This window comes from Giraffa tippelskirchi, chromosome 10 (assembly GCF_054371585.1).
Source record: "Giraffa tippelskirchi isolate mGirTip1 chromosome 10, T2T-mGirTip1v1.2.pri, whole genome shotgun sequence".
In the NCBI taxonomy this organism is placed as follows: Eukaryota; Metazoa; Chordata; class Mammalia; order Artiodactyla; family Giraffidae; genus Giraffa; species Giraffa tippelskirchi.
Window position 1 is genome coordinate 19,734,449 of NC_137284.1, and position 13,156 is coordinate 19,747,604.

At 54.7% G+C, this 13,156-nt stretch overlaps 1 protein-coding gene across 1 annotated transcript; it reads right to left on the reverse strand.

Moving 5' to 3' along the window:
- Window positions 1-435: 435 nt before the first annotated feature.
- On the reverse strand, window positions 436-11,794 carry VSIG10L2 (V-set and immunoglobulin domain containing 10 like 2). The gene is made up of 10 exons (XM_081531142.1): window positions 11,713-11,794; window positions 9,767-10,114; window positions 9,239-9,514; window positions 6,695-6,970; window positions 5,877-6,125; window positions 4,879-5,139; window positions 3,047-3,337; window positions 2,120-2,416; window positions 1,330-1,452; window positions 436-533 (listed from the first exon to the last, which is right to left on the reverse strand). Exons 1-10 carry the CDS (start codon window positions 11,792-11,794, stop codon window positions 436-438), a joined length of 2,301 nt encoding a protein of 766 aa, XP_081387268.1.
- Window positions 11,795-13,156: the final 1,362 nt, after the last annotated feature.

Genomic DNA, 13,156 nt, shown 5'->3' on the forward strand with positions numbered 1-13,156 from the left:
GGTCAGCCTCTCCGCATGGGAGCTGCAAGTGGAATAACCCTCCACCAGTGAGAGTGTCATGGGTGATTTATTGAGAGATTGCTCAGTGCACAAACTCAGACTGGAGGCAGGAAGCTAGGTCACATGGCTCCAGACACCGTTCCCAGCACCGTGGTTCTCACTTGCCCTCGGACAGCCGGCGATCTTCTCCGGAGTCATGTGTCTTCCTGGTTTTTCCCCCTCTGTCTGCCATGAGCTGGGCCAGGACTGGTCTCGTAACCGAGTCATTAGAGGCCCTGCAGCTGAGCCTTGCACTGGTTGTAAAAGCTGCTTATCCAGCAGGAAGGGGTAGCTGGGGTCTTAGCTACCTTGTCTTTAAGATTCAATGTGATGAGGGGATGTTCCCATCCCCCCAACAGTCTCCCCTAAGCCTGTTGGCACCTTCCCCTTGGGGCCTCATGGTGTGGCCGTCACTGTGATGGTGACATTTACTGGGGGCTCCGTGGATTCGCGTGCAGGATCTGAACCTGGGGTGGTGAGGGATGGTTCGGTGCCTACACAGAATGGACACAAGCAAAGGAGAGATGCCTGGGGGCGTCCCAGGTTGTTCCCAGAGGACAAGAGAGACTAAGCATCATGGGTGACTCGTGACTATTCTCCCGAGTTTGGGGGTAAAATTGGGCTTACCTGGTATTGCCTCGGGGCCACCCCTTGAACCCTGATATTGTTGATTTTGCTCCCTGAGGGTGAAGTAGGAGAGTTAAATTACACTTTACCAGCCTTCCTGTCCAGTTAGAAGAAAATCCTGACCTCCAGAGTGACTGGGCTTCCACACCCACCTGGGAACGAGCAAGCGCCTAAGGCCTGAAGGAAGAAAAGGAAGAGGTACGTTTCTTGAGCAACCAGCGTAGGTCCTGGGAGAATAACTCTCCTGTCCCGAGACTCAGGAACCTGGAAGGGAGTGGCCCTAAATGCACAAGGTTGGAGGTTGGAGCCCTGATGGACTTCTAGCTTTGGGAGGAGCTCATAACTAAGGAAGAACCTAGATTCTTTGCCCGGGGCAGTCTACATATTGTGTGCTAAGTTGCTCAGTTGTGTCCAACTCTTTGCAAACCTGTGGACCTTAGCCCACCAGGCTCCTCTGTCCATGGGATTCTCCAGGCAAGAATACTGGAGTGGGTTGCCATTTCCTCTTCCAGGACATCTTCCCCACCCAGGGATCAAACCCAAGTCTCTAACATCTCCTGCACTGGCAGGTGGGTTCTTTACCATCTGAGCCACCAGGGAAGCCCATCTAATATGAGGCTACTTTACAGGGTCAACAGCCCAGTCCTTGAGCTTCCCACTCACAGGGGAAGGCGTCCGGGTGCCGGGCAGCATACTGGAACACCAGCAGGGAGGCCACTGTCGCCACCACCATCCCTGTGCCTGCCGCGCCCAGCACTGATGCATAGGCGCTGAAGGGGGGATCCGCTAGGAGAGGGTGTACAGGGTAGGTTTAGAGCCACTGCTGAACTCGGCAACAGTGGCTTTAGGGCATCATGCAGGCTGTGCCCTGCTCCTCCGGTTGGCCCTTCACCTGGGGGTTGGGGGCTGCGATCAAGAGCAAGCCTTGACCTAGAGAGTTGGGAGACCAGGTCTCTCCCCAGGAGAGGGTGCTCAGCCTGCCTGAGCTCCTGGGGTGTTGAGTCCCCAGCCAAGCCCCCTCTATCTGGCAGAGCAGGCAATAGGATGGTTATCTCAGCAGCCTGGGGCGGCAGTCTGGTTACCTCCAGGATGGAGAAAGAGCAGCAGGAAGCTGAGAGCCCACCTGTGCCCCAGAAGGTGAGACTGAGGCGCAGAGCTGGGCCCTCACCCTAATTCAACTACCTGCACCTACACCTCCCCTTCACTATTTCTTCTGATCTGAGCTGGACTATGGTTCCCGCCCCTAAGCCCAGACCTCTAGAGACTCTGGGAAGGACGGAAAGACAGCAGTGGGGTTGCTTAAGAGGGGGAGGGCAGAGGAGAGGACAGAGACTGGGGCTGGAGGGGCTCAGGAGGCAGGAACAAAGGAGCGGATGCCGCGTGGAGAAGAAAATGACCCGGGTTGGGTTCAGTGGAGAAAAACAGAGTCCCTCCACGGCGCAAGCCTTGGCACCTGGTGTCTTCACCTCAGAGGGATGTCCAGCCGTGCGATGATTCAAAGCCAGGACACGGAAGGCATAGAGGACCCCCGGGTCCAAGCCCCCCAGCCGCCGGCCCCTGCTCTCCGGCTCGATGTCACCAGCCACGGTCTCCCAAGCCCCTGCCCCCAGGCCTGGGACGCTGGCCCTTCGCTGCACCAGGAAGCCCGTCAGATTGCCGGGGCCTCGGACAGCCCATTGCAGCTGCACCTCGCTCCGGCGTCTCCCGTAGGTCAGGCGGCTGATGGTGACGTTGGGAGGAGCTGGGTATCCTGGGGTGAAGGCAGGGACACATACAGGCATGTGTGTGCATGCATGTGTGCGCTCGAGGGCTTATTAGGGTTTTGTTGAGATACAGCTGGTGGTGTGGGGATGCGGAGATGGGGGTTGTAGCCTCGACCACTTCTGTGTAGTTTTGGTCTGTGTTATCCTAGACTGACACACTGGCCTCAGTTTCCTCCTCTGTAAATGGAGGTGTGCGTTAATTGCTCAATCGTCTCCAACTCTGTGACTCCATGGTCTGTCCATGGGATTCTCCAGGCAAGAATACTGGAGTGGGTTGCCATTCCCTTCTCCAAGGGAATCTTCCCAACCCAGGGATGAAACCCGGGTCTCCTGCATTGCAGGCAGATTCTTTACTGTCTGAGCCACCAGGGAAGCCTCTTATAAATGGAGGAAAAGGAGGTTATTCTGACTACATAGAGTTCTGTTTGCCTGAACTCGAGGGTATCCGATTCACGTTCACATGGGGTTTGTGCTTTTTGAGGGCCCATCTGTGCCTGAGAAAGATAACGCATCCAAGATTCGAAGCAGGGAATCCATGTGCCTTTCCACCTAAAGAGCAGTGGCTGGAGGTTCCCCATTCCCTCTGCACGCACACGTGCACACCACCCCTCACTCACTCAGGACCTCCAGCAGGACGCTCCGACTGCTGTTGCCCAAGGCATTTCGGGCCACGCACTGGTAGGTTCCCCTGTGGTGGGCTGGGTCGGCACCTTGGACACTCAGGCGCAGCTGGGCCCCCTCAGGGTGCAGCGTGAATCCCAAAGTGCCCGGCTCCACCTGCTGTCGCTGAGGTCCCAGCCAGAGGAGCTGAGCGGGTGGCGTGCCCCCCAGGAGGGCACATCCCAGCCAGGCCTCTTCCCCCTCCAGCACTGACACCCGGGGCTCAGCCACTGCCAGTTGAGGGGCTTCTGCAGGGACAGAGAGGGTAAGGTGAGAAGGTGCCCCCTGTGTGGGGGGGATGCTCAGAGGGGAGGGGAGAAAGGAGATGGGAGGGCTGTGGAGTTGACAGTGAAGCCTGCCTTGGCCCAGTCTGCCCCCTCTTTCAGGCTCTCATTCTATGTCGAATTCCCAGCACCACCTGCTCCAAGTTTTACTGACAGTAGTTGTATTTCATGATGCTTCTCTCCCTCCCGACCCCAGAACAGCTCCTACAGGTGGGCCCCCGCCCTATTTACCTCTACATTAACTACCCCCTCCCAGCACCTGGCCCAGGGCCTCCTACCCCAACCCCCAAAGGCCCACAACGCCTCCACCCCGGGCACAGGGCCGGGCCCACAGCAGGTGCTGTTTTTATAGACTGACTCTTAAAGACCCAGGGTTTCAGGTGTTCATGAATCTCCTATGATGGAATTTCCAGTCCTGAGGCTGAGTAATAAGGGAAAGAAATATGTTGAGTGGTGGACCTCCCTGAAAACCATGCTATTCACTTGGCCTTTGCAGACCAAGACGTGAAGCATTTTGTGAGAACCGCTCTAGGTGACGGCTCTGCCGTTCGCTTTTCTCGAATTTTTACTTCAATGTTTAATTCTTTGTTAATGAATTGGCGATAAGTAGGACTGGCAGGGCCAGATGAAGACAGAGGAAGAAATCAGACCAAAAACAAACAGAGGGAGCGGGAGAAGCAGAGGACTTCTGATGCCTGAATCATTAATGCAAATCAAGAATACAATTAGGCACCTTGTGCAAATTGGTGCAAATGAGGGCGACAGAATCCCTCCGGGTCTAGACCTTGCTGTACAATAACAGCCCCCTCCCCAACTCCCCAGCCACGTGTGACGATTTAGCACTTGAAATGTGGCCAGTCCACATTGAGATGTTCTGCCACTGGAAACACACACATTAGATTTTGAAGGCAGTATGGAAAGAAAAAAGAATGTAAATATCACTAATAATTTTATTATTACATGTTGAAATTAGTATATCAGTGTGTTGTGTTGTGTTAGTCGCTCGGTCCTGCCAACTCTTTGTGACCCCATGGACTGTAGCCTGCCAGGCTCCCCTGTCCATAGAATTCTCCAGGCAAGAATACTGGAATGGGTTGCCATTCTCTTCTCCAGGGGATCTTCCCAACCCAGGGATCAAACCCAGGTCTCCTGCATTGCAGGCAGATTCTTTACCATCTGAGCCACCAGGGAAGCCCAGTGTGTTGGGTATATCAAGCTAAATAAAATGTTTCATTGTTTCTTTTTACTCTTTTAAAACGTGGTTACTGGAAAATGTTAAATTCTATCTATGGTCACATTATATTTTTATTGGACAACACAGACCTAGACCAAGCCCCCTGATTTTATGCATCAAAAAACTTGAGCCCCTGGGAGGGGAGGTGACACAGGGTCTTGACTCACTTTGCATTTCTGCTCAGCCGCCAACCCCCAGAGGCCCTCACCCTGATTCCGGAGAGCCGCTCCTCCCACCCTGCCCCAGAACCAAGCCTCTAGCTCTGACTCACCTAGCCGGAGCCGGCAGAGGGGGTCAGAGGCCCTGAGTGGGTGAGTGCCCCGGCATGTGAACTCTCTGCCAGCCAGGTCTTCCTGGGCCTGCAGGAGGTAGACGGCCGGGGAGGAGCTGCTGCTGCCCAGAGGCTGCTCCTGCTCATCAAGCCAGCTCAGCATGGCAGGGGGCTCACCTCCTGGCCACTCACAGCTCAGCATGATGAACTGGTCTCTGACTGTGGCCATGGTCCAGCAAGTGGGGCTTTGGAGTGGTTCCCCTGGGTAGGGAATCATGGCTCAGCACGGCGCTACAGGAGGAGGAAGGGCTGGCAGGCCTACCCATCCCTTCACTCTTCATTAATTGCTTCACTCACTCATGCCTCTGCGTACACAGTCACTCACTCACTCATTCATTCATTCATTCATTTGAAGTTTATTGAGGGCTGACCATGTGCCTGGAAAATAGTGGGAACAGAGTGCAATATAATCTGATGTGTGCTAGAGCATAGGTAGAAAGACAAAGTCTCTGGGCCTTCAGAGAGGAGGACTGAAGACAGAATGACATATGAACTTGGCCTTGGTAGATGGGTAGGAGTTTCCAAGGTAGAAAGAAAACTAAAGGCAAGTCTCAAGGCCAGCATGCAGTAATTGTTGCTCTCTGTTCAGTCACTAAGTCATGTCCGACTCTTCAAGACCCCATGGATAACGCAAGCATGGAAGAATAGAGCAGTAAAAATAAGGTCCTCCCTGGGGGCTGGGAGATGGTAAGGAGGGTGTCATGGGACTCTAAGCCAGACTTAAGCCACCATGTGATTGGAGACCGGGGCTGGAGAGGAGAGAAAAGCTGGAGGTGGGGACTGAGCCATGCTGCCACCTCCCCATTAAGCAGCAGGTCTGGGAGACTGTGGCCTGGAGCCCCTTCTCGGATCCCATGGCCACAGTGGTCTGGCCCCTGGCCCCCTGCCCACTCCTCTGCCTGGACTGGCATGCCCTGCCATCTACCATGTCCACTCACACAGCGTGATCCTGCAGAGCACGGGCAGAGCCAGAGCTGGGTGCCTGCCAGTGCAGGTGAAGGCGCTGCTGTTGGGAAGCTGGGTGGTTGCATAACTCCAGGTGACATTGCTGAGCGCAGTGGGGCCAGCTCCCTGGGGTCCGGCCCACTGCAGCTGGGCAGCTGGAAGCCCCCCAGGCCAGGTGCAGACCAAAGTCAGTACCCCAGGGGCAGGGAGAACAGTACAGGAGGGCTGTGCCTTGGGGGGATCTGGGAGGAGAAGGGTGTGAGGGCAGGGTTGCAGCAGCCCCACGGCAGTGCACCACAGCCGCCCCCACCACCGCCCCCCAGCGACCTGAGAGCCCAGAGGCCTGAGGTGTCAAGGGTGGAGGAAGGAGGGAGAAGTTGGTGAGCCGGGAAAGAATGATCTGTCTGAGGGGCTGATAAGGGAAAGGCAGAGTTCTCAGGCCAAGGGCAGAGGCTGGGAGAGGGGTGGGTATTCAGAGCCCTTGAGGAATCCCAGAGCCCCCCCTAGGCCCCCACCTGGGAAGTCTCCCTTTCTCTGCTTTGCCCTGCTGTCTTTACCCTTCTCTGTGCCTCAGTTCTGTCCCCAGGGCGAAAGAACAATTCCCTGGGGAGGAGTCTACATATGGTCATCCCCCCTTCCTGCCCCTTCCCACTTTGGAGGGCTTTTATAGATGTGCTCTGACCACTTAGCAACTCCGTCTGGTTTCCCGAGTCCTCCCTCCCAATCCACGTCCACACCAGGGCCCCTGGACTCTGCCAGAGCACAGGTTTGGGGGCCTCCTGTTGCGAGGGGCCCCTCCCCACACACTCACAGTAGATGGTGAGCCAGACGCTGGTCTGCGTGCGAGTGTCCAGGCGGCTGTTGCGGGCCAGGCAGGTGTACAGGCCTGTGTGGGCACGGCCTGCACTGGCGATGATGTAGGTGGGCCCGGCGTGCACCTGAGTGTGGTCATGGAGCCACACGTAGAGGCTGGGGGGGTTGGATGCAGCCAGGCAGCTCAGGGTCACCTCTTCCCTCTCAATGGCCCCAAACCCCTCCTCAGTGAAGCCCAGTGGTTCCACGGTGATCACAGGATTGTCTGGACCATCTGGAGGGCAAGGAAGGCTTGTCACAGCTCCCAGCCTTCATTCCTTCAGTCACTCGTATAGTCGTCGCTGAACTCATTCCCTACCCAGTGAGTATCTATGAAGTACCAGCTGTGTCGACTACTGTGCTAGGCCCCCAGGAACTCATGGAGCAGGGGCCTTTGGCACAGTCCAGTGTAGGTGACCACAGTTGTTGGAGGTGAGCACCCTGGGCTGGGGGAGCTCAGGAGGGCAGCTGTGACTGTCGTGTGGCTTCCCTGAGGGACTGGTGGTTGAATTGGGGTGAGGGAATGGGCAAGACCCAGGTGGGCAGAAAAGAGGCAGAGTGCCCAGCCCTTCCCATTTGCCTGGGATTGAGGGGTTTCTTGGAACTGGGGCAGTTGATCCTTTTAGACTGGAAAGGGATGAAAACAGGCTGAGAAGATACCCTGAGCATGACCCTAGCAGCCAGCCCTCCTCACTTCCCATCTCCTGGGTCCTCTCTCTCCCTGATTCCCAGAAAGGACTGAGTTCTCTGCCTGTTTCATTCTGCTCCTAATTCTTTCCCAAGAACTTCTCACCTGTCTCCCCCATTCTACTCTGCTGACAATTTCCACAGGCCACCATCATTAGTGGACATCCTTAGGCGGAGTCCTAGCTCCTTAAAGGCGCTAGACCAGCACTGTCCAATAGGCATATGTGAACCACAGATGTGTTAAATTTTCCAAATCTTAGACAGGAAAAATAACTAAACCGAACCAAGTGAAAAAAACATCAATAAGTTTTAACAATTTTAATAATATTTTGTTGAACCCATACATGTAGAATATTATAGTTTCAATGCACAATCAACATAAAAAGTATTGGGACTTCCCTAGCTATCCAGTGGAGAAGGCAATGGCACCCCACTCCAGTACTCTTGCCTGGAAAATTCCGTGGACGGAGGAGCCTGGCAGGCTGCAGTCCATGGGGTCGCTAAGAGTCGGACACGACTGAGCGACTTCACTTTCACTTTTCCCTTTCATGCATTGGAGAAGGAACTGGCAACCCACTCCAGCGCTCTTGCCTGGAGAATCCCAGGGACTGCAGCGCCTGGTGGGCTGCTGTCTATGGGGTCGCACAGAGTCGGACACGACTGAAGCGACTTAGCAGCAGCAGCAGCAGCAGCCATCCAGTGGTTAAGATTGCCCGCTGCAGTGGAATGGGTTTGATCCCCGGTTGGGGAACTAAAATCCTGCATAAATAATGTACAATTATTCAAAAATCATTTTTAAAAGTATTGATGATGAATATATATGTATATATAAATATATATATGGATGTGTGTGTGTGTTAGTTACTCAGTTGTGTCTGACTCTGCAACCCTATGGATTGTAGCCCGCTAGGCTCCTCTCTCGATGGGATTTCTCAGGCAAGAATACTGGAGTGGGTTGCCATTCCCTTCTCCAGGGGATCTTCCTGACCCAGGGATTAAACCCAGGTCTCCTGCATTGCAGGCAGATTTTTTTTTACCATCTGAGCCACTGGGGAAGCCCATATATATGCACAGATATACATACTTATTTTTAGATTAAATCTTCAAAGTCTAGTGTGCATTTTACACTCAGAGCACATCTCAGGTTCAGCCACATCCCAAGAGATCAAAATCACACAGTGGCTACCGTATTGGACAGTATTGCGGTAGACTATCTGTGACTTCATCTTTCACACAGACCACTGATTTCATTTTTAAATAAAAAAAATCTTTTGAAAAAAATTTTTAGAAGTTAATTAGCTACATGTGTTCTCTTTACTGAAATAACTATTTTTGTCTTCAGTCCACTTTTGTACAGATTGCTGCTTCTTTCCTCACTTGTTTTGGAGATCTTTCTAATCCTTTGTTTGCTATGTGTGCTTTCAAGACAAGTTTCTGATTTCTAATAGCAACCTCTCAGCTTCAGACTTAGGATCAAATAACCACCCTCTTTTTTCACTGAACCTCCCTTCCTGTTTCTTCAGGGTTCAGTTGGTCAAAAGCAGAATTTCTGGGCCACCCCTGAAATTAGGGTAAACTGACTATGGATGTATGCACATTTTCCTGGGAAGAAGGGCCCTTGACCTTGAAAAGGTGAAAATGCCTTGTACTAGAGCCATGTTTGACACCAGTGTGTACAATGCCTTGACTCCCGCCTACTGGAGCCTCTTGGAGAGCTAGGGTACTCCTGGGGGTCCCGAGATGTGTCAGGAGGCCAGGTCCAGGTGGATAGGTGGGTGTCAGCCCTGACCCCTTCCCCTTGGCCATTGTGACTCACAGATGACGTCCAGGAAGGCCCCATCACTGCTCAGCTGGTTGACGGTGTTGTGGGCAGTGCACGTGTACCAGCCCAGGTGTGTCCGGTTGACAGGGTCCAGCTGGATCAGACGCTTTGTGACCCCCATGAGAACCTCTGCAGAGCCTCGGGGTGCCTGATGCTGCCAGGCAAAGGTCAGGGGCTCCGTGCCCTCCCGCACTGCACACGTGGCCACCAAGGAGGCCCCCTCCACTGGGGACGGGTCACTCAGCTGCACCTGAGGCTTCGATACGGGCACTGGCCAGAGGAAGGAGAGGCCCTGTGTTTGTTATTGCAGACCCAGGCCGTATCCGGCCATGCCCAGTGGCCCAGTACTTGCTGGCAGGCCCCTGAGCATCCCTTTCCATGATCCCAAGTGTGCTTGCTCCCAGGAGCAGGGCCCCATAGAACCCGAGCCCAGCAGAACACAATAGGCAGCACATGCAGATAGAGTCCAAGCAGCCCGCACAGCAGCTCAAGCCCGCCGGGGTGCCTGGCCAGGTCCCTCACCCAGCACAGCCAGAGAGAAGGAGGAGTAGGTGGTGTGGAGCTGGCCGCTGGCCTCATGCAGGGCCTGGCACAGGAAGTGGCCGTTGGCCCCCTCCTGCAGCTCCCACAGCACCAGGCTGCTGTTTCGCAGACTCACGGCCCCCAGAGCTGAGGCGCTGGCCTCCACCTTGAACTCCCCTCCACTGGCGACAGCCACAGGCTGGGGAATCAGCGAGCCCAGGGGGGTGAAGCTCCAGAAGACCACCAGGGGGGCAGACTGGGCGCCACAGTCCAGCTCTACTGAGCCGCCTCGCACTCCCTGGATGGAGGAGGTCTCCTTGGGGGCTCCTCGGGTCGGGTGGGGCTGCCCTGGAGACAGAGAGGCAACTCAGACTGTCTGGACTGGTCTGAGGTCTCCTGCTCCCCTTCCTTGCCTAGAATCTCTGTTATCGGTGGTCTGCAGGTCAGGCCGACTGGGCAGGGTTTGATAAGGCAGCATAAGCCCTTCTAGAGCTGGTGGACAAGAGACGGTTTCTGAGGGACCCACGGAGCTTCCTGTCTGGCTGTGCTATACGAGTGGCTGGGGTTAGGGGATTTCTTGAAATCAGGGAATGGATTAGAGCAGAGGTTCCCATTAGGCCTTTCGGAAAGCTTGATAAAACTGTAGATTCCTGGGCCTCATCTCGGAAGACTGAGTCAGAATCCCCGAGGGGGGAGAGGGGTGTCAGGGCCCAGGAATCTGTATTTTAACAACCATCCGGAAGACAATCTGATGACCAGCCAGACAACAACCCCCGAGGCTCAGGAGGTATATGTGACCACTGGTAACTCAGGCTCTGGAGATGTCTGCGTAAAGACTCCAGGGGATTCCAGACCCACTGCAGCAACAGGAAGATGATCCCAGCCTGCCGTCAGCCCACCTAGCACCCGATCATTCATCAGCTGTTAATCTGGAGCACCTGCGCCAGGCCAGGCATGGGCTACCGTGACACATGAGCCCTCCATCTCTGCCCTCATGGAGCTTCTGGTCCACCACGCAGTAGACAGCTGTGATGGGGAAGGCAGACCCAGCAGGCAACCTCATGCCTGCCTGCGCACCCTGTTCTTCTGTCGCTTGTGGTCAGCATGCTGCAAGGAGCCTCAGCAAACTTAGGAAAGATGAGTGCCTCAGAGGATGACTGAGCCCCAGGGCTCCCTCACACAAGTTTCTGCTGGCTGAGTGTACCCCCCTCACCCGTACCATGCCTGCCCTGGACTCTTCCCCTGCTGATCACCTACTCATCTTCACCATAACAACCACGGCACCCCCCCCCGCCCCGAGACTTGGAAACATGAAATCACTTCGTCTAAAACCACACGGTACATGGAGGAGCTGGGGTTGGAGCCCTGTCTAATCCCCGGCCTCAGATTCTCCCCACTGCTGTCAGCTTCCCCAGAGAGAGAAGAGGAGGAGACAGGCGTGGTGTTGGAGGGACGGGATCAGAGTCAAGATTCTGATGTTCAGCTGGTCAAGGAGAAAGGCATTTAATCCAGAAATTGGTTCTTTCCAACCCTGTGGACCTAACTTTGGACGCTATGAGCATCTCCCACTTGGACTATTGCAAAGATCTCCCCACTGCCTCCAGCACCCTGAAAACTGTCAGCTTTGGAGGGAATGTCCTGAAACCCAGGTCTGACCACGTCACACTATGCTTACACCCCAACAGTGGCCCTCAGCACAAGCTCTTATGGCTTTTCAAGGTTCAGCAGAGCAGAGCACTCTTGGTGCTCCGGCCCTGCCTCCCCAACCCGGCACAAGAGGTCACTCAGTGCAACCCTGGCTGATATCTGGCAGGTGGATGAAGTTAATGGACTTCATTGAATGGCTACACAAGTGCAAAAAGAGGATCCTGAGGAAGAAAGGGGGAGAAATAATGGGATGTGAGTAGGGGTGGGCTCCTGTGGAGGGCGGATTGAGCATCACTCACCCGAGGCCCCTGGATGCAGAAGGCAGAGGGGTGCCAGCAGCAGGAGGCCGAGGGGGCTGTGCAGGGCCCCCTGACCCACCATGGCCCCATCTCCCTGCGTGGTCATCCCGCCGAGGTTCCTGCCTGCCTCTCAGGCTCCCTCTCTCCAGAGCAGAGCCCAGCCCTAGAAGGATGGGGGGCAGTCTGGCTCAGGTTGCCAACCGGAGCCTTCCTGACACATCCACCCCAGATCTCCCATTACCCTCACCATCCCGATTACAGGTGAATTATTTACCAGATGATTCACTCCATCCATAATGCAGAGTTGGGGAGGGCGAGACCGGGCCGGGGGAGGACCTGCACGCCCCGAAACTTGATTTCAGTAATACAAAACCAGAGTCTGATCATGGATGTGGCAAAGGCCCCAACTTCGTCAGGTCCAACCATCCATCCGGTGTGGGACCCCCGCGTGCAGCCCTCCACACCATGGGGATCAGGAGGTTCATGTCTGCTGTCGCTTCTCGTGTTTCCCTCATGTTTCGTGAGGAGAAGCTGGTGGAGTGTTGGCAGGAGCCCTGGAGTCAAACACACTCCAGAGTTCAGGTTTGACTGATGAACCGAAAAATTTTAGGACATTTCTGAACCTCTCGAGCGTTAGTTTCTTCACTGATAAACAGGGATAATAACACCTCCTTTCTTGTAAAGATTATTTATTGTGACTATAAACAAAAAACTTACACTGGCATCTGGGGGGCTTCTTGGGTGCTTGTAACGTCCTGTTTCTTGTCTCGGGTAGGAGCTACAGTTCATCAAGCTGTACGTTCATTTTGCATCTATGCTTGATACAATTTATACACACACACACATGTGAATGGTGCACATAGTTGGTGCACTAACATTCAAGCTCTTGGCTAGATCTGGCCTGCAAAGTCAGGGCCCTGGAGATGGAATGGAGACCAGCTTTCCTGCTGGGCTGGCCTCTCTGAATCCCAGCTCTCTGTCTCTCTCTCTCCCTCTTTGTTCTCAGCATGTTCTGCTGCTGTAGCTGTCTCTGAGTGACAGCTTGACATAAGGTCAGAGTTTTCCATTATCTGATGGCAGGGTTGTGGGGAGGGTGAGATTCATGGACCCCAGTGAGATGAGCTCTGATGTCGGGTGTTAGGTTCCTTGGGGCTCAGCCGAGACAGGGGCTGTCAGAGCTGATGCCAGGCAGGGCATCGCTGGGCCCAGAGATGTTGGCTGTGGTACTCTCGGCCTCTCAGTGGCCATAGGACAGTGGAAAGACCCCTGTCCTTCACTCAACCCATAGCCAAGTTTCCTCCCTGTCTTCCACAGGGTCTTCAGCCTCCATTCGCTCCTAACTCAGCTTTGAGTAGAATGGTAGATGGTTCCTGGGGATTGGGGTCCCATGTAGTGGGGATAGGTAGGGCAAATAAAGTACTGTCCCCTGCTTGCCCTCCCCTTT

Bases quoted from the DNA above. Each gene is read 5' to 3' on its own strand.
- VSIG10L2 (XM_081531142.1), bottom strand. From the start codon at position 11,794: ATGGTGGGTCAGGGGGCCCTGCACAGCCCCCTCGGCCTCCTGCTGCTG. The intron at 6,126-6,694 runs GTGAGTGTGTGG...TTCTCCTCCCAG, and splicing joins CGTCTGGCTCACCATCTACT to ATCCCCCCAAGGCACAGCCC. The intron at 534-1,329 runs GTGAGTGGGAAG...CATTCTGTGTAG, and splicing joins GCACCCGGACGCCTTCCCCT to GCACCGAACCATCCCTCACC.